The following is a 24,466-nucleotide window of genomic DNA, read 5'->3' on the forward strand; positions in this document are numbered from 1 at the left end:
CTTCTATATATGTCAAAAGCCTTTTTTACCCCCAAAATTCCACTTATCTTTCTTTTTTTTTTTTCTTTTTTCTGTAAATTGATTAACACTACATTATAATTTTAATTACTAATAATTATAATAATTAATATACTAATTATTAATATCAAATATCAATAATTAATCAATAACTGCTATTAAAATATACACATAACTACTATTAAAATATGACAGTATTATATCTTGGTATAATTCAACACATGGGACCTCAATTTCGCCAATTGAATTACATCTTATTGATATATTTTTTATTGATTTATTCTTATTATCTTTTTCTCATCAGAATATAGTTGCCATTTTTCACCTCACAATCTTTCCACTTACTACACAATAATAATAATAATAATAATAATAATAATAAGGGGTCATCGTATTTCCGCTCCTTGATCTATGGTCTATTTATACAAATCATCTTTATCTTTTGAAAAATCAAATATAAATCCTCAAAAAATGCCAGCATCATTTACACAAATTACCCCTTTTTTTAAAAGAATTACACATACACCGTCTTGAAACGTCAAATTATTACTCAAATTATCCAATTTTTTTCCAGTCATAGATAGTTTATGTGACTACATAAAAAATAGAGATTGTTTCTGTTTATAGACAAAGGTGTGTAAATATAATTATTTCTAACAATAATATTAAATTTATAATGCCAATGTACTAAAGTATTAAATTAAGAAATTGAAATATATATAATTTAAGTTAGATTTGCAGTTAACATATATGAATATATATGTACATGGGATCTACATTTAAATCTGAGTAATTGTTTGTATATGCATAAATTGACATTTATGGGTCATGACATAATGGAAGTAGCTAATAGTCTCCACATTAATTTAGTTTTCCATTTCTATTATTTTCTTTTTATATTTTAAGTAAAAGCATTTGATTTCATTTCTATCAATATTTTCAAAGTACAATTTGGGGGATTAGAACCCTCAAAGTTCAAATCGGCATCAATACTCTTCGATTGCTGAGAGATAATCCCTTTTCTAGTTTCGTACAGTTTCTGTATTTTATTGGTAAAATTATAAATATTAAGTTGATTTACACTGTTGTTTATAAACTATCACGATTTAAATCAAAAGCTATAATTAACTCCGTTTTTACTGACTTCTACAGAGTATTGGTAAAATTGTTAATATTAAGTTGTTTTCTCAAAACTTTGACTTTAGCTTTTTTCCACTTTTTCACTTTTGTTTTCAAACACCTTAATTTTCTTTTTTCGGTAATGGTAAATTTCATTAAGGAAAAGTACATAATGTACAAATTAAATGGCAATTTAAGTAGGCCATGGTATCCTCCATACTACAAGGCGATAGTACTAATGCCATGAGGTAGTTCAACACTAAGTATATGGAGTCTAAACCCATCAAGAATAATTCGAGCACAGGACACTGCATCGCGAACCAACTATTGATACCTCCGTCGATTCCGTTCTTGCCAAATAAATCGCCTTAATTTTCACTACTACTTAACTTACAACTTATTTTCACCATAAAGTAAAAGCTATTGCAAGTACCCTAAATTTCAGCAATGAACTTAGCCCATTTTCTCTGGTTCGTGATGATTTTATATCAGATCATTTTTGTCTGGTGAACTGGACACATATCTTGATTAGTTCTTATTAAATCATGAGTTAGACTAATATTGGTAAATGGTAATTATATATTAAGTATAAATTAATTCATCAATCAATCCACTTTGATTTCAAATTTCTTCACCTAAGGTCCAGAAATTAAATTATTGATGGATTTTTTTTTTCTATTTGTAGAATGTCATTCTCTTCTAGAAAATCAATCTAGTATTCTTATTAAATTGAAGTGTCATGTTATAGGTCACAGCGATCCATGTAATACTCAAGAACGAAGGGTTTGTCTTCTGAATACTGACGTAGTATCTTAGTATGCAGATAATTTTCCCGTCGTACGACAACAGTGACATAATCATGGTGAAACTCGGCCTAATTGGTCACATGTTGACCATACCTATAAATGTAGTGTATCTCTTGTTTTAGAGGGATATTTTGTACCATCCCAAACTGTCAAATCACCTACTCCGAGTGATGGAATTCAATATTAGGAAATTTTTTTATAATTCAAATTATTATTTAATATGACATATATAAATTTTATGTTATATTTTAATATATATTTCTATTGTATTATACTTTTTTTAAATTGACAAGTAATTCACGTATGATTTTTTTTATCTATTTTTGAGTTTTATATTTATATCAAGATACATACTATATATTATGCAATCTATTTTATTATTTATAAATTTATATTGAAATTTAGTGATTCCTATGAATTAATCTAATAATAATAATAATAATAATAATAATAATAATAATAATAATAATAATAATGATAATAATGATGATGATAATGATGATGATGATGATGGTTGAACAATTTTAATTATTTTAATTATTATTTTATTTACGATATCTTAAAATTCGGGCACCCAATTTATACCAAATTTAAATATATATAAAACTGTGTCCAATAGATCATATTAGATGGTATGATTAAAATCACATTGTCTGATTCCATGATACACTATCTTGAATGATTACACTTATGTTACGAGTACGATATCTCGACATCCGTATATCCAATAAGTTTAAAACTTTACCAAACATATTTTTCTGTAAGTTTGATCATATTTAACTGTTTGATCCGAATTTTGACGGCCCGATGTTGTTCAACAATTTAAGATGATAGTTACATCAATGTAATACTAACATTTATAAATATATAAATTTATTACAGATTGTGAACATATATCAATCTCAACTATAAAATATTTTTATATATTTTAATTGTATTATTCCAGATAATGGATACTTTTCTATAATTTTAAATTGTTCAGTATGATTTTCTAAACTAATTAGTAGTTTATATTTATAATAATAAAATAAAATTTCATACTATATTTTGGTATATTTATAGCATAATATACATTATGCAATCTATTTTATTACTTATAAATTTATGTAAAAATTTGGAACACGAACCTGGTAAAATTTCAAGAGTTAGAGTTATTTGGAACAAGCAAGGTTATTCAGCAAAAACGAAAAAGTTGACAAAAAAGACAAAGGGTTACTTTGCAGTTAAGCACCAGTATTTAAAACCTATTATGATAAGCGTGGGTTTAATAAAGGTATATTGCCTCTTGTTAGCCACAAACTTGCAGTGAGTAACAACAGCTCACAAATGTAAGGACACGATTAGTAGGCATGCTATAGTTATAAGACTTATATATCAGGTTCTGAAATCCAAATTTCAGATGACAGAATCGATATTCGAACGTCAAATTATTTAAAGTTCAAAAATCTTTGCAGACCTTCAGAAAAATTGATGGGATATTTGCTAAGGCTTGAAGGTCATCTCGAATCCATTTACCAAGCTTCGCTTCCTCAAAACTTGATAACGGGGGAACTTCTGATGTGGGAATATTTATGAAAATACACTAGAGGCATTTAAGAGTAACAGAGACCTTCATATGAATGGTATCATTGTAGAGGACTTCTAAAGAGACCTTTCGGAATCATACATTCAAGGTCCTGGAAAAAGGCTCTTCACTTGTTAATATTTCTTAAGTACCCAAGGAATCCACGGGACCTCTGTACTTGGTGAAAAAAACATACGTGTTTGCCTGACAGAACAACTACCTTGTCTGCTGGGAGCACCATTTGTCAATGTTTTACTTCGGTATGCACGAACCACTGCACACCGTAAAACTATTAATATTGTCTCTCTAAGCTCAGGTACAACTTTTGCTACCCCAACGATTCACACCTACATAGAGACCGTAAACATGACACTAAGAACATGCGTGCTTGCCTGACAGAACAACTACCTTGTCTGCTGGGAACACTATTTGTCACTGTTTTACTTCGGTATGCACGGACCACTGTACACCGTAAAACTATTAATATTGTCTCTCTATACTCATGTACAACTTTTGCTACCCCGACTATTCACACCTACATAGAGATCGTAAACACGACACTAAGAACATGCGTGATTGCCTGACAGAACGACTACCTTGTCTGTTGGGACCACCATTTGTCACTTTTTACTTCGGTATGCACGGACCACTGCATAAAACTATTAAAATATTGTCTCTCTAAGCTCAGATACAGTTTTTGCTACCCCAACTATTGACACCTATATAGAGACCGTAAACATGACACTAACTTGAGCGTCAGTGAGCATTGCTGGAACTCTCTTCAGCTTAGCCCTAACCAAATTATATATGTTTTGCCAGTTCTATGACATCTTTAAGAGATTATCCAAAGCATTTGGAGTAATAAGGAAAGGAGCTTAAACACTCACCCAAATTACCTTAAACATCTCCCACTGTTTTCTAAAAGAACAGAAGCCATCTTTCAAAACAAACCAATAAATCAAGTTGCTATTTGGAAATAAGTAAGGAGTGGAGGGATTATTCTAATGATACTCTCATTGTAGCTTTTGGAATCTATATCAGAATACAAATACATAATATGGGCAATGAGGGATGGCATAATGCCAGTTTAAATATAAAAAAAATCAATCGAAACACACCTGATGTGAGTGCATAATTTAATTTTATATTATATTTATTTAATTAAATAATTAATCAATATTAAAAAAATGTATTAAACACAATACTTTATTTATCACAACAGCATAAGAATTAAATTTATATCAATTTTTTGAAAGAAATAATACAAAATTAGATACTGGTAGTTGTTATATTTTAAATAAAATCACACTTATAGGCCTATAAGTTATATTTAAGTTAAAAAAAGAAAATAAGTGGGGGGTACTTTAATTAAATTATATTTTGCCTACCAAAAGTATTTTAAGGTATTGAACTTTAATAAATAGTATAAGTAGGTAAATAATAATATGTAAAATTGTTTTTGTAGTTGAATTAAAAAAAAAAAAAAGAAGAAAAATTCCATTCCGGTGATAAAGAGTATGAGAAAGGGACATTATGGACATTTGATATTCTCCAGCAGACGCAGCAAAATTCGGAGAAACAACCACAGCGGCTATGTGCCACTGTGCTGATGGCTTTGTGCCGATCTTTTATTCATTTGAATTCTCCGTTGCAGCGTATAAATACAGCTAACCTTCTCTTCCCAAACTGCCCTTCAAGATTCCAGAAATTCACTGCGCGCTCACTCCCAGCTCCATTCTCTTCACTGTCATCATCATCCATGGATAGCCCACCAGAAGGTTACCGAAGAAATGTGGGAATTTGTCTTATTAACCCCTCTAAGAAGGTGGGGTTTTTTGTCTCTTTGCGCATTTATGTTTGTATGTATTCGGTTTTTATGTTTCTGGGTAGTGATGATTATCTGTGCATTTGGGTTTCGTGTTAGATCTTTGCTGCTTCAAGGCTTGACATACCAGATGCTTGGCAAATGCCTCAGGTTTGATATTATTGGGTTGTTGTTATTGGATTCTTGAAATTTTGGTGGATAAACTGCATTTTTGCCTGCTGTACATAAGAAGGGTTCTGTTGTATTCGAGTGTCGTAATGAAAAACCATAATCAAGAAACTTTCTACTGGTTATCTGAAGGCCACATTGGTTCTTTTTATGAGTGCAGTTTGTTTTATTGATATGAACTTGAGATTAAATTGAGTTATTCTGAGAATGCTCGAGGTATTCTTGCCTTCTCCTTGCTTATGTATGTATAAGGGGCATATTCTTCCTATGTTATTTGATATTTTTCCGAACAATGTTGAAGTGTGTTATGATTTTGTAGGGTGGAATTGATGAAAGCGAGGATCCCCGAAATGCTGCCATCAGGGAATTAAGAGAAGAGACTGGTGTTACGTCAGCTGATATTGTTGCTGAGGTTTGAATGAAAATTTTACTCCTTTTGCATTTCTGTCTGTTGGGTTGCTCTCAATAGGTTTTCTAAAGTTTGAGCTGAATTCTCTTGCTTCATTCATGAGGGAGTGAAAATTGCCTACTTTTTCTATTAATTCAACTTCAGTGCTGGGAACCCCACAATTATTAAAAGTAAAAACTGTACTGGTAACCTGTGAAACACACATTTCGTAAGGAAAAACAAATGTCTTATTGCTTCTTTTTACAATTACGTGATTACCATTTCATCAAACTCTGTGTTTCTTTGTTGTTATGTACCCGTTTACTCATTGTCTTGTGTTAAAATCTCTAATTAATAAAAAATGTGATGGAGAAGTCCTAGATGTAAGCAAAAGGGTTTTCAAGAAAAGATTTGATGAGTTGACGGAAGAATGGAGGTTGGTTGAACTTTAGAATGATTTACTATATTGAACCTTGAGAGGAGTGGAGAAATTGGGAGGGGAAAGTACCAAGAGCTTCTTGCTAAGACTTCAAAAACACAAGTTGTGCTTTTGGAAAATTAATTTGTTATTACTAAGCTTCTGGAAGTACTTTATTGCACTCCGGAATCATACTACTGCATTGAGGGAGTAATCTGCCATTTCATGTGGATACTGATAGCCATTGTAATTCATATGTTTATGTCCATGCCTGATGTGTTTCCCTTAAATTCTGTGGTGAGTAGTGGACAACCCTTTTGTAGATAATAATGGAAAAGCACTACTTGCATCTGAGATGTGTAAAAGAATATATCTTTCCGTTGGTATTACAGTTCAGGCTGTCCACTGGAAGTTCTAGGATCATCTAAAACTCTGTGTATTGCATAAAGGAGGCTGTTATCTTGTAATTAAATCTTTAGGATTTTAACTGAAAATCTCGTTAAATTTTTTTATTAACAACAAACAATATATGTTTTAAGCTGTAACGAAATGGTTATTGGTCATCATGTAGTAGTTGGATTTTCTTTTTCGTGTTGCCAAAACCTACAGAGATTTCATATTCTGGAGTGCTATTGTGGCTTTGCGGACCTGTATTATTATGTTTTCATCTGAAAGATATTTTCTGCAGGTGCCATATTGGTTGACATATGATTTCCCACCAGATGTCAGGGAAAAACTCAAGCGGCAATGGGGTTCAGACTGGAAGGGTCAAGCTCAGAAGTGGTTGGACTTCTGCTTTCTCATTTCTTTACATCTGTGATTTTTTGTTATATAAATTGTGGCTTTCTTTCCTTCTTGATTTCGTTGACGTGGACCTCCTTCTGGTGCACTGACCAAATGGACATGTTATCAAAATGGGCTTGTTCTAGATGCTAGGTCCATGTCATTGTACTTGTGATAGGAGCTTTATCTTATACTTATTTAATGTGAGTCTCTGTCTGACCTCATTAATGTCTTGAATATCTTTTCTCCAAGTTAATTAATAAGTATTATATGATTGTCTTTCTATTCATCTATTTCTCCTAGTTCAAGTTCTTAACTCGATCTTCAAATAGTTATATTTATTTTACTTCCTATTGTAGATAAAAGCAAAAACCCTCATTGTCTCTTTGACTTAAAGTTCCTAAACTTTTATGACTTCTCAAATGAGATTAATAACACGTATGTATTAGAAATCATGTCACTATCCATAGCAATCTCTTATGTGAATGCCCTTACCTTTTATTGAAACATAATCCACTTACCCACTTCATTCAAGTCCTGGATTAGCACTAGAATGATTCATATTCCCATTGTGGTTGCTAATTGAAAACAAAAACATATGCTTCAAACTAGGGAAGTAAAACAAATAAAAACTGCATCTGCATGGTATTTGCTTGAAGACAGAAAATAAGGGGGAAAAAGTGAGAACTCATTTATGTGGAATTAGTTTCTTCTGATGTTCATGTAATCAGGGCATGACCTCTAATTATTCATGTTCCCTTTATAATCTTCTGCAACTATATTGTGGCTCCTAATGCTGGTTCAAGGTTTGAAATTAGATCTGTTACTGGTTTTTTACTCATTTATGTGGAATTAGTTTCTTCTGATGTTCATGTAATCAGGGCATGACCTCTAATTATTCATGTTCCCTTTATATTCTTCTGCAACTATATTGTGGCTCCTAATGCTGGTTCAAGGTTTGAAATTAGATCTGTTACTGGTTGTTTTTTTTTTTTTTTTTTTTTATACTAAAACCACCCCGAGGTGGGGGAGGCTTTTCGGAGTCCCTGTCTATATAAAAATCAGGTTAAATCAAAAGATCTGTTACTCGTTGATGACTTTTATTACTGAACGGACAGGACAACCTGGATAGTTATTCGAATTCGTAATAAGAAATTGTCATTATGTGCTTTGGATAGTTCTTTTTGGCTATGAAATAATGTTTTCAGATTGGTTGTGGGCATGGAGATGCATGTGCGGTGGTAATCATTTTTGAAAGATAAGAGATGGTGTTATTCTAAATTAACTTTGGAATGGTGTTGAGGTTAATAACAATATGGGGATTTTTGTTGGTAGTAGTGGAAGAGCATTCATGATTCTTCGTATTTTCAATCACAGTGGTCTTCAAATTGTGTTGTAAGAATGTGTGCTCATTGAAGATCATCACTGTGGTTGAATTAAGTGTGGCACGAATCTGGCTACAGCATCATTTGTTTATTATATGTAGACGGATGAAATTTCTGTTGGAAATCCTACCAAACTACTCTAGTGAGGGTCTTGTACTGGAAAGTTATGAGTTACATGCAGATATTAGCTACTGTTGAGTTACATGCAGATATTTTGTTGAACCTTCTGCTTTGTTATTTAATTGTAGCTTACTCATGGCGCTGATGGGTTCAAGCCATTTGTCTGTATATGTTTTTTGGTTAAACTCGATAATATTTGCATTGATACTTTCATGTCTAAGCGATACTTCCATTTTTTGTTTGGCCAAATATCCTTTACCGCTCTGATACATCGTGTGCATAACTTCAGGTTTCTTCTAAAATTTACTGGAAAGGACGAAGAAGTCAATCTTTTGGGTGATGGGACTGAAAAAGCCGAGTTTGGACAATGGTCATGGATGTCACCCCAAGAAATAGTTGATCATGTCAGCTTTCTTCCTCATCCTGCAAAACTGTGAATACTTCTTCTCTATTCTGTTGCATCTGAATTTTCATCGTTCCCTCAATCTTTCCCTTTGCAGGCAGTGGATTTCAAGAAGCCTGTATACCAGGAAGTTTTGAAGGTTTTCTCTCCACATCTTCAGTAGATAACTCAAGTTTTCTACAGATATTTCGGGTCTAGCAATTTAGATTGTATCAGCGCCACCTATCACTTAAACTGATGCATGCAGAAAAGGCCGGACCCTATAGATGTTGATGCCTCCAGCATTGACAACATCTTCTGCAAACAATGCACGTCTATACTGAAATAATTCTCTTAAACTTGCAATTTCTGGTTTTGTAATCTTGAATCAGGATAATACGAGGCAACTACTTGAATACTATACCGGCTTCTGCATAGTGTTTGAAACTTGGTTGCTGTTTGAAAACTTATTTTGTTCTCATCAATGAGCTCCGGGAAGTAAACATTCGCTGTGCGAGCAGGATTAACCTTTGGATGGAAACCTTCTCCACCAATTTTCTTTCTCCAATTAAGCCTAATTCTATGCTCAAACAACTGGAGGGGGAAAAAAAAGATATTGCAGTTGCCCAGGTCTGGACAATTGATGTATACTTGTTAAATAAGTCAGGCGTTTGGTTGTTGATTCTGTCAGCAATAGCAATGAGGCTCCTGAGATACTGGGAGGAACGATGAAGTTAGGTATTATTAATTTGGTTAGCAATTGAGCTGTAAATGACTCAAGTAGACCTTTCACACATTATTGTTCAAGCTTTTTTGAATAAATATTGAGTTTGAATTTGGTTTGATAATTGTTCTAATAGTACCCGTACGAGATTTAATTGGATAAAAAATGAATCGAGTTTGAGGAATTTGATAATTGTTAATTCTGTACTAGTATTTTCGCACTAATCGAATTGAACTTGAAAGCTTACAGAACAAAAACTTTTGTTCAAGTTTGATTTGTTAAATTTAGCGAACAATGTGGAGATAGAAATTGCTCATTTTTTGGGATGAGGCGATTAGGTGGTTGGCAGATAAATATTTGATGCCTGAATGTATTTAAAAGGAGAGCTCTCTCAATTTTGCTGCCATCAATTAATGAAAATTCTTTCTAAAATTCCCAAAATCATAACCTCCTCTTTCATGGCCTTGCTTGGTTTTGATTTCAGCTATCATATGTATTTCATAAAACCTACATTTGATAAAGTAGTCTAGCTAGCAACAGATTCTGAAATGTGTGTCTCAAATCAGAGAGATGTACAGGCAATTCGGATTTGTTAAGGTTACAACATCCAGGAATGATACTCTTTTGAAGGGGAAAAAGTGGGTCTCATCTGCAACTAATGCGGGATGCTTACCTACATCAGATAGGATGGTTGTACCTACATCAATTGCGCAAGGTAACCTCAGTATTGTTGCTTATTTTACAAAAATAAAAGCTGTGGAGTGAGTGAATTTCATATATGTGTATACGACTCATTTTATGAGAATTTTCTTTTACAGAATTTCTTCTATATATTTAAAAAAACTTGTTAGAATGAATTCCTATATATATGAAATCCACCAAGTTCAAATCTAAAGATTTTATAAATATTGTTAAGATTTGTTTTATAGTTTATCTTCATATTAGATATATGAAGTTTAATCAAATTTTATATTTTCATATTAGATATATTTTATAAAACTTATCCATATTTTTTTATTTTTTAACTACTAAAAATGCAAAAAAAAAAAAAGAGAGAGTACTTATTTTAAGTCAAGTAATATGTCATTATAATATTCACAAGCATTCAAAATTTTTATTATTCACATAAAACAATTACATCATATTCAACATACAAAAAATAAAAGAGTTGTTTTTTCACTTAAATAAAAGGACTAATTTGACAATTTTACAAATTTAACAGATTAAAGTGAGAAAATTAAATTTAATATTGACCATTTTATTCTCCAAAAAACTCAAAATTTAACCACATTTTCATCGAAAAAAATGATAAGAGGGGCCATAATAAAACAAAAATTAAAATCCAAAAATACTAAAATAAAAAAATAAAGTTGAGGGACTGAAATAATTCTAAACAAAAATTCAAGAAACCAAATATAGCATTTACCCTTTAAAAAATATATATAAGTTATTTGAGCATTGCTAAACAACTACTTCTTCACAAATACAAGAGAAATAAAGTTCATTAATTCACACAAACATAAATGCATCTCTACTCGTATAGGAGACTGAAAACCTCATTCACATCGCCATATCAATAAGAAAACACACCAATACTTGCTTCACATAAGAAGAACACAATAATTCGCCATCCCGGCCAACATTTTCGACTCGTTTTTCTTCTTTACGATAGTACGAATTTTTCACCATTTTAGCTTCGGAGGGAAGTACTGCACATTCATAAGAGTAATATATGTAAGAATCACATTCATAGTTCATTATAATTATATCGAGAAGATTTTTAATGGAAATTCATATAAAAAAACATATATTTGAATTTTTATTTTTTATTTTTTGGAAAAAATATTAAAAACTGAAAACGAACACAAAAGAAAACAAGGGCTAAGTTTTTACCTTCTGAATGAGGGAGGTATAGTATGGCTTCACTTTGTCAACATCTACCCTGATTGTGCTTTTGCTATAGAGATCATATTTGCTACATGTACAAAGAATACGTGGAAAAATGGGTTAAAAATCCAAAAAAAAGAAGTTACAGGACCAAAATGCAAAAAAGAAAAAATCAAGGAAATAGCTATTAACTTGAATATTTGCAGCCACTTGAGATTTTCAGCATCCTCTTCATTCATTAGGTACTTGTATGCTCCTGATGTGTGCAATGCTTAACCAAAGATATGGAGCAAGGGTAAGATATAAAGAAAATTACTTAGACACCCCTTAAAATTTCGCCATATTACATAAAAGCCCATAATTGTAAAAATTTACACTAATACATTATGTTATTTGGTCTTACATTATAAATATCATTCTGAAGAATGGATGGCTGGGAGATATCTACTTGTCTATATAATTCTCTAAAATCAAGGGCTTTTTGCGTAATATGTTGAAATATCAGGAGCTTAATTCAAAATAATGAAAAAGATACATATACATACAAATCCTTACCATAAAATGAATGATACCGAATAATGAACAATGCAGCTGATGGAAGAGTCGTCTTATTTTCCTTAGCCACCTGCATAAACCATATTTGTAGCTGAGTTTAATCTCATTCTTATTGATGAAGAAGCTATATACATCAAAATCCAGGCTAGGCCTATCAATCAGTAAAGTAAAATTCTACCCCAATTCATTTCAAAAAATCAGGTTAAGATAGAATGTTCTTGGGGTTCAAAACCTATTAAAACCCTCGAGTCTAAATCCATACACTAAACATAGTAAGTCTCTTTAGGCTATAGACCGGGTAGATTCCTTACCCAATAACAAGCCTATGTCAAGTGCAATAAGAGGAGATATATTCTAAAATTACCACACAATTTCATAAATTTTTTAGTAAAAAAGTTTACCAAGTACATGTAGTCGTCGTGCCCCCACGACATCAAAATGTTTTCAAGTCCACATCCCTCTTTATAAACTCCCAACTTGGTGTTGTAAGCTGGATTGTTGTGATCAGGGTTGCTTTTGAAGTGCTGCAATTTTGAGAATTTCATTTTTTCTAACATTATTTTCATGTAGTCTATTTGAAAAACATATGCAGTCAGTCGGAACTTGATGAGAGGACAGACCTCATAATGAACAACAGATGGATCGAACGCACAACCTAGAGGAAATGTGTCACCAACAACAGCCCACTGTGGGAGACCTCCAAAGCTAGGTAGAAGAAGAACTTTCCCAAGATCTTCAACAAAAAAAAAATTACTATAAGGTCAGTTAATATTGTTAATCATTTTAAAGTTTATGGTTCAAATGCAAGCTTAAGTACCGTGAATGAGGGCCGTCAAGTGCAGCCAATCTTGATCAGGATAGTCTTTCCGAACGGCCTCAGCGCTTTGCAACAAATGCTGAATCTGAGGCGCATCCAAGTCGGGATCACTATCGTCCACGACCTCATTCAGGAGTTCGCAGCATTCCCAAATGCTCATTTCAACCCGATCCAACGAGCTATATGCCTCCCTCATTCTCTTCACCTGCACAAAATTATCCATCAGCTTTTCATAGTCCATTATGAAACGCAATCTTGAACTAGAGAAAACAGAACACCCAACAGATCCCTGAATTCTTAAGAAAGAAGCTCGTTGCCTCCTACATGAGACGGATTGCCCTTTTTCTTAATCCACAGAGATTAATTTGCTTATTAACGTTTTGTAGAGGGACAAGTTTGCATTCAATCCTGTGAAAGAAAACATCCTTGATTTCTTGTCTTGTTTTCTTACAAAGTCGTATGTTTGGTTGATGTGGCTGAGCCGGTAGAGTTCCTCTACCCTCTCTTTTCTCTCGCTTTCAGCATCATAATCCCTGTTGAAATTAGGCATCGAACATTCAAGATTTTGCAATGTAGGAAAACTAGACATACTTAATTTGGATCTTACATTAGACTGATGATCGGACAAAATAAGACTAAGAAAAAATAAGACCTGAAAGAATATCCGTATGAATTGTTAGCAGGCACTACGAATCCTTCATCCAGAACCAATTCATCGCTGTCAGCAACCGTTCTACGTTCCTTTTCTTCGATCCCTTATCAGAAATAACAATCAAACCATAAACATATTCAGGACGAATTAACATGAAAAACATCACAAGAAACAAGTAAAACAGCATTCCATGATCGGTTGCTACGACCGATCATCGAAAGACTGAACGGGAGCTGATGAAAACAAATGGTTGTACCAAACTCAGGGTGCTCAATCAAGACAGTCATCTTCACTCCAAACAACAGAAAAAAAGTGCTGTTCTCTGTTTGTGTTGTGGGATTAGAGGGCTGAACATGCACAGTTTTTATACTGAAAAATCACAAGTCCTTAGCCAAAATTTCAGAAGCAAACTAAGAAAGATGAGTCAGCTTTACGTGGAGAGTGTGTTGGAATGTTCATCCAAAACTCATCTATTTTTAGTTAGTGCAGTAAAGTCGCCAGCAAATGTTCTTTGTTCATCCAGTCAAGAATCTGATTTTTTGCCTTCTTTGAGTTCCTTCTTCAAGACCCAATTTTGTGGCATTATTATAGGCAATTTCTTGAGCAATGCCATTGATTTATGTTGCTATTACCGCGCAGTTTGATCCGACGTTTGCATAATTGATTATGAAATAATTATCAATGACGATGTATTAGTCTAGTGGTTCAGGCTGAGCATATCGGATTCCTACTGCTAATCATGCTGGATCTTTTATTTTAATTAATATATACACGCCACGTGTATAAAGATCACGCCATTATTTTATCTAAGAAAAGATTTTTTACACATCAGAGTGTGTATATGTTGATGGAATAATAGATACAACACTACTTGAAATTGAGGTCTCATGAACAAGTTTGACATCATGTGTTCGAGTCCCACCGGACATACGCGTATTTGTCTACGTACTTTATATGAGTTTACTGGAATTTATTTCATAGTTCTTAGTTATATCGGTGTATCGATTGAACCAATGTATACTCGATTACTCAGTTTGTTGAAACACTGATATAATCATTTAATTATCGCTTCTATAAAAAGATTAATTATGATGTTTGAATTTACAGTAATTAATTTATTACTGAATTTACTAATTATTATTTTAAATTTTAATTATGCACATATATTTAAGTTAACTGCACACACTAGTTTTATAATTAATGAGTACGTCACTAGAAAAAAATATTATTATTAGCTATAATATTAGTGGGTATGATTAAAAACTATGGTAAATAATTATTATTAACTACAATTAAATAAAATTTATGCAAAAAACTAGCTTTCCATTATAAAAAAAAAATTATTTTCCATGGATAAGAGCCATAGTTAAAATATTTGTTATAGCCACCATCACAAAACATATGACCAACAATCGTTGCGTAGCTGTAGTCAATGACTATTTTTTGTGGTTATTTGTTATTAACCATGACAATTAATCGTAGTTAAATGTTATAATTCTTCTAGTGCGTACACATGTATAATGATAATTATATGAATATGTTATAAATTCATTAGAGGTGAAATAATTTTTTTTTTCATGGTTAATTACCAATATCAAAATAAAAAATTATGAAAAATACTAATTAGTCATGACTATACAACGACTATTATTCATTGTTTCTGCAAGTAAGACTAGAAAAAAATTAGTATAGTTAAAACCCGAGTAAATTGTTTTCACCATGGCTAAAAACATAGAAAATATTGATTAACTATGATCAAACTTCAGTTTCGCAACGATTTTGTCTAATCGAGGTACATAGTGTTAATTTACTGTAATTTTAAAGTCGTTGCAATTTATATAGAGAATAATTTATTTTTTCGTAGTGATGATGTGACCAAATACAATTTGTGCTACAATCGCTACAAGAATATAACGTTCTACTTTCCATGCATTACACAAAAATATGATATTAGTGACAAGAAATCAAGTGATAATTTTAAAATTGTCACTATAAAATATATATTAAGTAACAATAATTTTTATATTGTCACTCTATAATTATTAGTGACAAGAATCGTATATAAAATTATCACTGTATATAATCAATGACACATATATAGTAACTATAAAATATAGTAAAAACAAGTAATTATTGTTATTAGATCGTCACAACATATGTATATTAATTGTATTTGGTGACAACTTTAATTATACACCACCTTTTGTCACTAATTTTTGCTGATACCCATTTTTACAAAATAATAATAATTATTAAAATTATGAAATATATTATTGTGACGAAATAAAAATTAATGTCACTGAATATATATAATTAGTGATAGTATTAAAATTATGACTTGATTTCTTTTCTCGGTAATTTTATATCTTTTTGTAGTGATGATTAATAATAAATTATCGTAGCAAACGGTCGTCCTTCGAATGTCTAACAGGAAAGTTACTCTTCAATTTCTTGAAATTGTTCTTTTGATTCCACTTTTCTTTTTTCTTTTCTGCTCGTACTTTGTTTAGTCATTAGCTTCTCATAATATCTCCAATAGCATCAATGTGGGTCAATAATCAATCGAGTAGGATAAGATCCTTTCATAGGTCTAGTGAAGCCTGCCTTGGCCAAAGTGGCCGAGAAGGCCGTGACGCAGGCTGGTCGAGGACATGGCCTCAACCAGCAGGTTGATCGAGGTGGGTGCCTCGACCGCTTGGGCCTAGGCAATCGGTATGCTTCCGCTCGATGGTCGGGGCCTCCTCCTCACCTTACTTTTCTTAGAAGGTGCAATGTTTGTATATCCATGACTCTAATTGGGGTCTTTGTGCTCTGTCGTTTGATTCTCCTCTTCCTTCCACGATCTCAAAAAGTCCTTTATCGAGGCTGGGTTGTTTGACCGAGTTTACGACTTGATGGGTCATTTATCTTATGGTATTTTTCCTTTCTTACATTGATCCATTTCTTTTATGATTGTGACTTATGATTTCTCATATATTTGTTATCTCTTGTAGGGAAAAAAGATTTCTTTGGAGCAAGTGCGTTGATTCAAAGCTTCTGGGGAAAATCCTTCTGAAAACTCCTCGTGAGTTCGCCCTCCCCATAGTAAGGGTTCTAGTGAGAGGCGAGGATCCATCCTTCAGTGGTTGAGGATGCTTCTGGTGGTCGACACTCCCCACCTCTTACTTTCGAGGGGAGTGATTCCAAGTGTTTGCGGGATCTTTTCTTAGTATCTTTCCATCTTTTCTCCATCTCCAAGAGTTACACGCCACTTACCACTTGATATAACCACCTCAAGTATCACAAACCAAATATTCAATCAATCTTGTACTGCCTTTTGGATAAAATTAAACAAAAAGAAAATAGAATCAAACATTACCGATGTCTCTTGCCATCCTCGGCTTTCAGGATTCGGAAGTAAATGGACCAACAAGCTTATTAGAAAAGTTGTTCTCATCACACAAACCTTGTCTATTTCTCAACCTCGGATGTATTAGATTTTATGAGTTATATACAGATTTCCGGGCCATAGACAAATTGTTCCAGCAGATGGTCATGAAGAAATTCAAAGAGAAAATGAAAGAGTGGTTTTATGCATCAATCCCGCGTATATAACATTAGCATCTGAGTGACAGAATCTCAACTACAAAGTGGTACAATATTGCTCGAGTTACCAATTCCTACAAAAACCCATTTCTGCCTGAGTGAGTCCCAATAATACCTCACATTGTAACATCTTTTTCATCCAAAGAAAATCAGTCTGCATAAACAATATGCAAAAACCAATTCAAATGATAAAAGGTAATCTAACTATCAGCTCCCATAGTTTAATCAGGCTGCGAGCAAGATATCGGCTAAGAAGCCAGTTCAGTTTAAGTCAGCCAAATTGTTGTAGGCCAAAAGATCGGCAGCACGTGCATGAGTGACGTGAATTCTCATGGTCCAGCTGTTTTGTTCCCTCTTTCTTCTTTTAAGAAACCAAACTCGGAAGGCTCAAGGAATACTGACTAGAACTTGTTGTAAATGACTGATGATGTCCTCAGCGACAATTTCAGGGGAGAACCTTCTCATCATGTCAAGCCTGGCCTTCATTCCTTTAGTTTTAGCTTCATCGTGATTGCTCATTACGTGCCTCATCAGAAGTTGCAGCTTATCAGCGGAAGGTTCAGCCCACAAATGCCCCTTAAATGGTCCTTCTTTCACTTCAGTCATTCCCTCAACCGGCAGTGGATAGCTATTCTCGTCAGTCAAATACTCAGTCGGCCCTGACCAGTTTGTGGTGATCACCGGCAGTGACATTGCCATCGCCTCAACGATTGGACGACCCCAACCTTCCCCTCTAGATGGCAGAACGAACACATTAGCTGACACATACAATCCTGGTAGATCAATCTGAGCTATATGACCATCAATCACATAAATTGGAGCCCAACCATTAGCAGGCTTCTCCAGATCAGAATCCTCAACATACTCAACAATCTTGTTAGCAAAATCTCTGTCCGTGTGGTATGCGTTAGTCAATAAATACAAAGCAACATCATCAACTCCAGAGAACTCCTGCAAATAAGACCTCAACAGCACATCCCACCCCTTTCTATATTCCCATTTGAAAACACTCAAGAAAACAAACTGTTTTCTCAAATTTGATTTATCCAATCCTAATACAAGACTGCCTATTGAAGCCAAGTCCAACGGCTCAACCTTAAACGGATCGAAGAACTCCAAATCAACAGGCTGAACAACCTTCCTAACCTTGATTGGATCAATCCCACTTTGCCTAAATGTATTAACATGGAAATCAGTAGGAACCCAAACATGATCCATTCTATTACACCTCCTCACATGCTCCAAATTCACTCTATCAGTCTCAAACATGGTCCTCCCAATGACAACCTTAAACCGACCATAACCAGTCGGCGGGCAAGGAAAGGTCTCAAACAGAGGGGGATACCAAGCACCAGGTTCACTATGACAAACCACAATAGTCTGATCCAATCTACACTGAGTCTGATGAAGCTCGAGAGCCAAGATTCTCATCTCCGAAGGCAAACCCTCCCAGAACTCAACATTCTCTTGATCACCATGCTGCTCAATTCTCAATTTAAAAAATGGGTTCTTTTGCTTCCTAATGTAACTGTTCAGTGCTAAGATGTAAGACCAGGCTTCTGAGCTATACCCACCACCTGAAAGAAAAGGGGCCATCCATAGGATACAGTAAGGGGTCTCAGTAATTTCCTTGTGTTCAACCACAGTAAACCGGAGAAATTTCAACAATTCTTGAAAAACATTAGGGTGGGGAGAAATGGTTGCTTTTAGAAGGTACACCCTGAAGAGGGTTGTTCTGGTTATTACGCCCAATGAGATGGCTAAGAACAGTATCAAGATCGAGAGAAAACAAAAGGGTTTCATTGAAAAAGATGAAACGGGAATCCTAGTGGGTTTTGGGATCTGGGCTTCTTGGTTTTCATCTGCATCCATCCTTACACCCTAACTACAAATTTCTGAGGTCATATACGGCAAGAATTACGTACAAAAATACACACACACATATATATATATGCGTGTTAATCTAGATTGAGAGATAGAGAGTACTGGAAGTAGGGAAAAATCTGGGTCGGGGTCGGAGGAGAAGAAGAAGAATGAATCAGAAGTGGTTCTTCCAGTTTCGTCGACGGGGAGAGAGGAGAACAAACAAATTCCATTTCTTTGCATTCCGACCCCTTCTTTTCAATAAAATACCTTAATCACCCCCCAAATATCCAACTATCTCGTCATTTTGCACACTGACTAGGTGAAATCTTCAATTTACACCTTTGTGTGTACTAAGATTGCAAACTAAATTATGCAAGAGTAATCTGTATCTATACTATACATAATTAGAAGGGGTGAATTGGTATTTCAATTATTTTTTTCTATTTTCATGCATTTTTTTAGCATATTTTTTTTTATAAATTAGTATTAACTTAGTATATTGTATATACTTAATTAAATAATAAATTTTTGAGAAGGTTTTGTCTTAAATTATATTGACATTAAAATTTTAGAATAAAGTTATTAATTAAAAATTCAAAATAAATTGGCTAATAATTGATTTCAAATTAAAGTCCATAATAAATTTGAGCTTTTTATATTTTCAAGACAACAAATCTGTATAAGTGTTCATACTAGATTTGGGTCTTATGTATTTTTCAAATTGATCCAAGATATGTATAAATTATTCTTTTATTTTAGAGTAGTTAATTTGATCAAATCTAATGAGTCCATGTCAAAAGCTACGAGGTTTAAGCTCAACAGATGTGAGCCCAAGCTACTATAGCCCCAGTCATGCCTATAAAAAGGGTCATCCACCGCCGAAATAAAATGACATACAACATTCAAGACAAGTCCCTACATACAACACAGAAGACACAACAAATCAAAACACCAATGTCCAAAACTCTCTGCCACAAAGAAACTCTGCAATCGCAAAGGTTCCATGTATTCCTCGGCATCAAATATTTAAGCCTTGATACCAAATTTCAAAACGACACGGAGTTTGCTCGACAAATTCGAAGGAGATTACATATTCACATTCAAGAATAAGTTTCAAGCCCTTGATCCTCATAGTGAGCAAAGAATTAGAGGATTATCTTTAAACCAGAGATTGTATCCACTTTCCATTTAAATTAATAAAATCTCATTTGGTCCATAGTATTTCTTGTCTTGTAATTATTTTTGCAGACATAAAATTTTTTATATAAATAAATAGTGTCATAAACTTCACGTACATATAAGGTGTACCACAAATTCCTAGCAATAATAATGATTGAAACTATCTTTTTAGGAAATAATACTAATAAAATTTATTTATCTATTTATTTATTTAATAGGGAATAAATAGGATAAAACGTGCAATTTACAGTTAAGTGTATAAAAGAAATATTAGTTAATATTTAAACTATTTTGATTTCATATTTTAACAAATAAAATTTTTAGCTTGGATTTTATGTAGAGATATATGTATCATATCTCACTCCATTCCATAATATTAAGGTAGTATTTGGTTGTAAACATAATTTTTTCATCTAAAAAAAATTAAATATATTTCACCATTTAAAAAAAAAAAAAGATTATCACATCACCATCTATAACACTACAAGAAAATTGTTCAATAGCAAGGAAAAAAATTAACGTCGAGATAATTAGAAGTAAAACTCTCGTTGCTGATCTATATTATCTAATACAATAAATTTACTTACTAATAAATTTAGCAATAAACTGTTTATAAAAAATATTAAATAATGAGATTAGTAACAAAAATTTTACTTGCTAATCAGTTTGACGCTGATTTTAGCATCAATTTTTTTTGTTAATTATTGATCATTTTTCTTGTAGTGTAATCATTATTTTTTTCTAATACTATTTGTGCATCGCATCAACTATGGTCAAGATGCTTTTATCCCACATCCAATCAAATATTTTAAATAAAATCTTACCTCAACCAGACTCATTCCACTTCAATTTTGCTCATTAAATTGAGAAAAGATGAGATGAATAACATGGGGTTACAGTTACATTTCCATATTGGTTGGAAATAGAAAAATAGATCATTGAAGTCTTGCTTAAGTTGTGAAGTGGAGGTCTCACAACTATGAAGTTGTGCGTTTGAGTCATACCTAAATAAATTTTATTTAAAAATACAAAAAAAAAAACAAAGAAATGGAGAAATAGAAGAATTCACATTATCTACCACACGTGCTTTCTCTTTCGGATTTAATTTATTCAGGAATTTCAGAACATATATCTATCATCAAAAGAAATTATAAGTAAGAGGTTATGTAGGCAAGTATCCCATAATAGTTGTAAACTTGTGGATGAGAAGTTTGAGCGGTTTATAATCCTCAAGGCGTTATCTCTAACGAGGCCCTTCTAAGGGCAAAATCGTTAAACTTATACGAAATCAAAGCAGACAATATATTATGCAACGGTGGCATTGATCGAATGTAAGCCAAATCAATATGTAAGTATAAATTAAATATAAATATTTATTTTTCATATATATATATTGATGTGTATCAGGGTCCAGTAGTACCATAAGAATCAAAGGATATCTTCACAAAAGTTTTATGATTATCTGAGGACTAACCTGAAAGAGAGCAATTAGCACTCGAATACTTACATCTATAAATGATTTTGACAGAATAAAATAAGATAAAATTTAGATAACATGAGATAAAATAATTGGTGTAATGAAGTTCGGAGTGCTTGAACAAGAAGTTGGAAGTAGAAATATGAGTGTAGAGTGCAGAAAAATAGCAAGTCGTGCATAGCCTTATTGTTCGAGGGGGAAAGTATGCTGAATAAGAAGACACTTACCTGTTGACTAAGCTTAGGTCTCTATTTAGAGAAATTCAAGAGAGATCCCAAGTTGATTAGTTAGGGGCAAGCTGGATATCATCAGAATCCTTAGAATGTCAACTTCGAAATGATAATACCTATCTCTGATTTGAAATTATCATCTAAGAATATGACTATTTGAATATGCCTTAGTCAACTATGAATGTAGGAAATTAGTTACTTGTTGCTTCCAGCAACCGATTCCAACATAATATGGGGTCTTAGCTGACGCTCTTTTGAGGTGACGTTGCCCTTAATGTGTAGAATTTAGCTGACGTGGCAACCTTGGTATTTGGCGTTTGAGCTTGTTGGTTAGGTTTCATTTATGAGCTCTGACTCATGAATCTGAACGGTAAGAAAAGGTTGGAGGCCTTGCTGCTGGGGAATTGTATCGGACGGACAACAAGGTTTGGGCCTGCTGGGCTGAGTGAATTGGGGCTCGACTTTTTGGAATTAGGCCATATTTGGACTTTGGCTTGAAAAATATCGACATAGGCATCATCACTCCCCCTCCCCCTCTCCAGTAGTGCAAGACTTGTGTTGGACTACTGGAGTAGGAAGAATAATCATTTCTACTCAAGGTCTTTTTCCTATTCCAAGAATTTTTTGTACTTGATGAATTTTCCTTCTTGGGATTCTGAGCAGAACCATTGCCATCTAAATGCAAACTTTATTCACATAACAATTTCTTATTACTATCCATAAAATCAAAGTTCCTGGAGGTGTTTGCAAACTAATTATGTTTTTAAAGTGCTTTAAACAAAAACTATACTTTTTTAAAAATATAATTGTTTATGTACGTGTATAAATATATTCATAAATATATTTATGAATATATTCATAAAGTTAAATATATAATTTATAGTTAGTCACAAAAATATTAAATTCATTATATTATTTATGTTTCTGTCACTGAAACATTAGTATTATACAATTATGTTTTTAAAATAAATTGATAATAATTATTTTAGTTTAAGAAAACTATTTACTTTTATTATTTGTGATTTACTTTCTAAATTTAATTGCTACTAGTAAATAAAAAATAATTTTCAAAATTAAAATTTTGTATTTCGTATTCACTAGTGATCATATTTTGTTATCTTGTATCAAATCAATTAATATAAGAATAAAAAGAATAATATTAAAAAATTCAATAGTAAAATAAAAATAATTAGTCAAAGCTCCTTACTTTGGATTGTTTTAATCATAAGTTATACTTATTAGTATTCTCAAAATGATACATCGATTATACAATGAAAAAAATTTACAAGCTAAAAATAATTATCTAATATTAATATTAAAATAAAATCAGTTAGTCAGAAACCACTTGATTTAAATTTTCAATAATATTTTTAATTTAATAAAATTGAATATATTTATTCTATATTATATTTTTATTGTTTGAAGTTTGGATTAGTATTTACATGTTACTCATATACTATTCATTTTAAATTTTACTATGCCATAGTAATTCTTTTTCTTAGTAAATATTTAGGATCTTTCCTAGCAAATTAAGTGTGTTACAATATTATTTGTTTATTTTAGAATCACTCTAATTTCTCAAGTTTATTTCTTAACGTTAACATCCCGAAATTTTAGCTTTGTCTCAAATTGATCCCTATGATCATATTATAATTAAGGATAAAATAACAAGTTTAGATTTTTTTCCTCACTTTTGTCCCTAAATTTATAAGTTGTCGACATGGAGTTAGTGCCACTACAAATAGGGGAAATTAGATTCGTAGAATGATGAATCGGTCACATTTAAGAATCCAAATTTGTATATATGTACAATAAAAAATTTTATTTAAATCAGATTCTGTCAAAGCACAATAAATCATACAATAAGTATGATGTATTTGACATGTAATCTTCTTAAATAGTGCACCAATTACGTGATAAATGTATTATATTTGCCGTATAACTAGTTCATAGTTGACCAAATTCAATTAAAAAAAAATTCTATGCAAAGTACTCCTCGTGATACATTGTGATAGGGATAATTCGTTGGATCGTATCTTCTAAGGGCAAAATAGTCAACTTATATTCTGTTTTTTTTCATTGATTGATTATGTTCTATTTTTATTTTTGGTTTATTTATTTTGTTGAAGAGAAGTTGAAAACTAATATATTTTAATAATGAGTAAAATTTTAGAATGACTGTAAATATATATTATGTGAAACGTTAGTACGACATAATATTGATACAATTATGTGATCACTAATATATTATGAAAGTATCAAAATTCCAAGGAATATCCCATTAAGTGTATAAATATTTTTTCACAATAAGAGACTCGCACTATTAGTATTATTTTTACCTCTAGCATATTATGATAAAAATTAAAAGTATAATTTCAAAATAAATTTCTACTGTTCGTATTAGAATCAAATCGAGGAAAAATCGTATTTTTGGTTGCATATGTTAGAGCTTTTTTTCAATTTAATCACATTCGTTACAGATTTTTTGAAAAAATTGCATTTCATAAGTTGAAAATTT

At 32.3% G+C, this 24,466-nt stretch overlaps 3 protein-coding genes and 1 long non-coding RNA gene across 4 annotated transcripts; 2 read left to right on the top strand and 2 right to left on the bottom strand.

The window, feature by feature from the left end:
• Positions 1–5,063: 5,063 nt before the first annotated feature.
• NUDX26 (nudix hydrolase homolog 26) lies at positions 5,064–9,461 on the top strand. The gene is made up of 6 exons (XM_011078554.3): positions 5,064–5,332; positions 5,432–5,482; positions 5,820–5,912; positions 6,995–7,089; positions 8,884–8,998; positions 9,095–9,461. Exons 1-6 carry the CDS (start codon positions 5,117–5,119, stop codon positions 9,158–9,160), a joined length of 636 nt encoding a protein of 211 aa, XP_011076856.1. The 5' UTR covers positions 5,064–5,116; the 3' UTR covers positions 9,161–9,461.
• Positions 9,462–11,100: 1,639 nt separating this feature from the next.
• Positions 11,101–14,017, bottom strand: LOC105161008 (putative inositol oxygenase). The gene is made up of 10 exons (XM_011078555.3): positions 13,868–14,017; positions 13,612–13,714; positions 13,411–13,492; positions 12,960–13,164; positions 12,763–12,875; positions 12,544–12,666; positions 12,143–12,212; positions 11,780–11,858; positions 11,594–11,675; positions 11,101–11,409 (listed from the first exon to the last, which is right to left on the bottom strand). Exons 1-10 carry the CDS (start codon positions 13,896–13,898, stop codon positions 11,383–11,385), a joined length of 915 nt encoding a protein of 304 aa, XP_011076857.1. The 5' UTR covers positions 13,899–14,017; the 3' UTR covers positions 11,101–11,382.
• Positions 14,018–16,156: 2,139 nt separating this feature from the next.
• Positions 16,157–16,972, top strand: LOC148788518 (uncharacterized). Its single transcript, XR_016065095.1, has 2 exons — positions 16,157–16,524; positions 16,605–16,972. It is a non-coding gene; the product is annotated as an uncharacterized LOC148788518 (long non-coding RNA).
• Positions 16,973–17,178: 206 nt separating this feature from the next.
• LOC105161009 (UDP-Glycosyltransferase superfamily protein) lies at positions 17,179–19,334 on the bottom strand. The gene has a single exon (XM_011078556.3). It carries the CDS (start codon positions 19,066–19,068, stop codon positions 17,584–17,586), a length of 1,485 nt encoding a protein of 494 aa, XP_011076858.1. The 5' UTR covers positions 19,069–19,334; the 3' UTR covers positions 17,179–17,583.
• Between the last annotated feature and the right edge of the window lie 5,132 nt (positions 19,335–24,466).

The sequence above is a fragment of the Sesamum indicum genome, linkage group LG4, assembly GCF_026168435.1.
Source record: "Sesamum indicum cultivar Baizhima isolate 11 linkage group LG4, ASM2616843v1, whole genome shotgun sequence".
Taxonomy (NCBI): Eukaryota; Viridiplantae; Streptophyta; class Magnoliopsida; order Lamiales; family Pedaliaceae; genus Sesamum; species Sesamum indicum.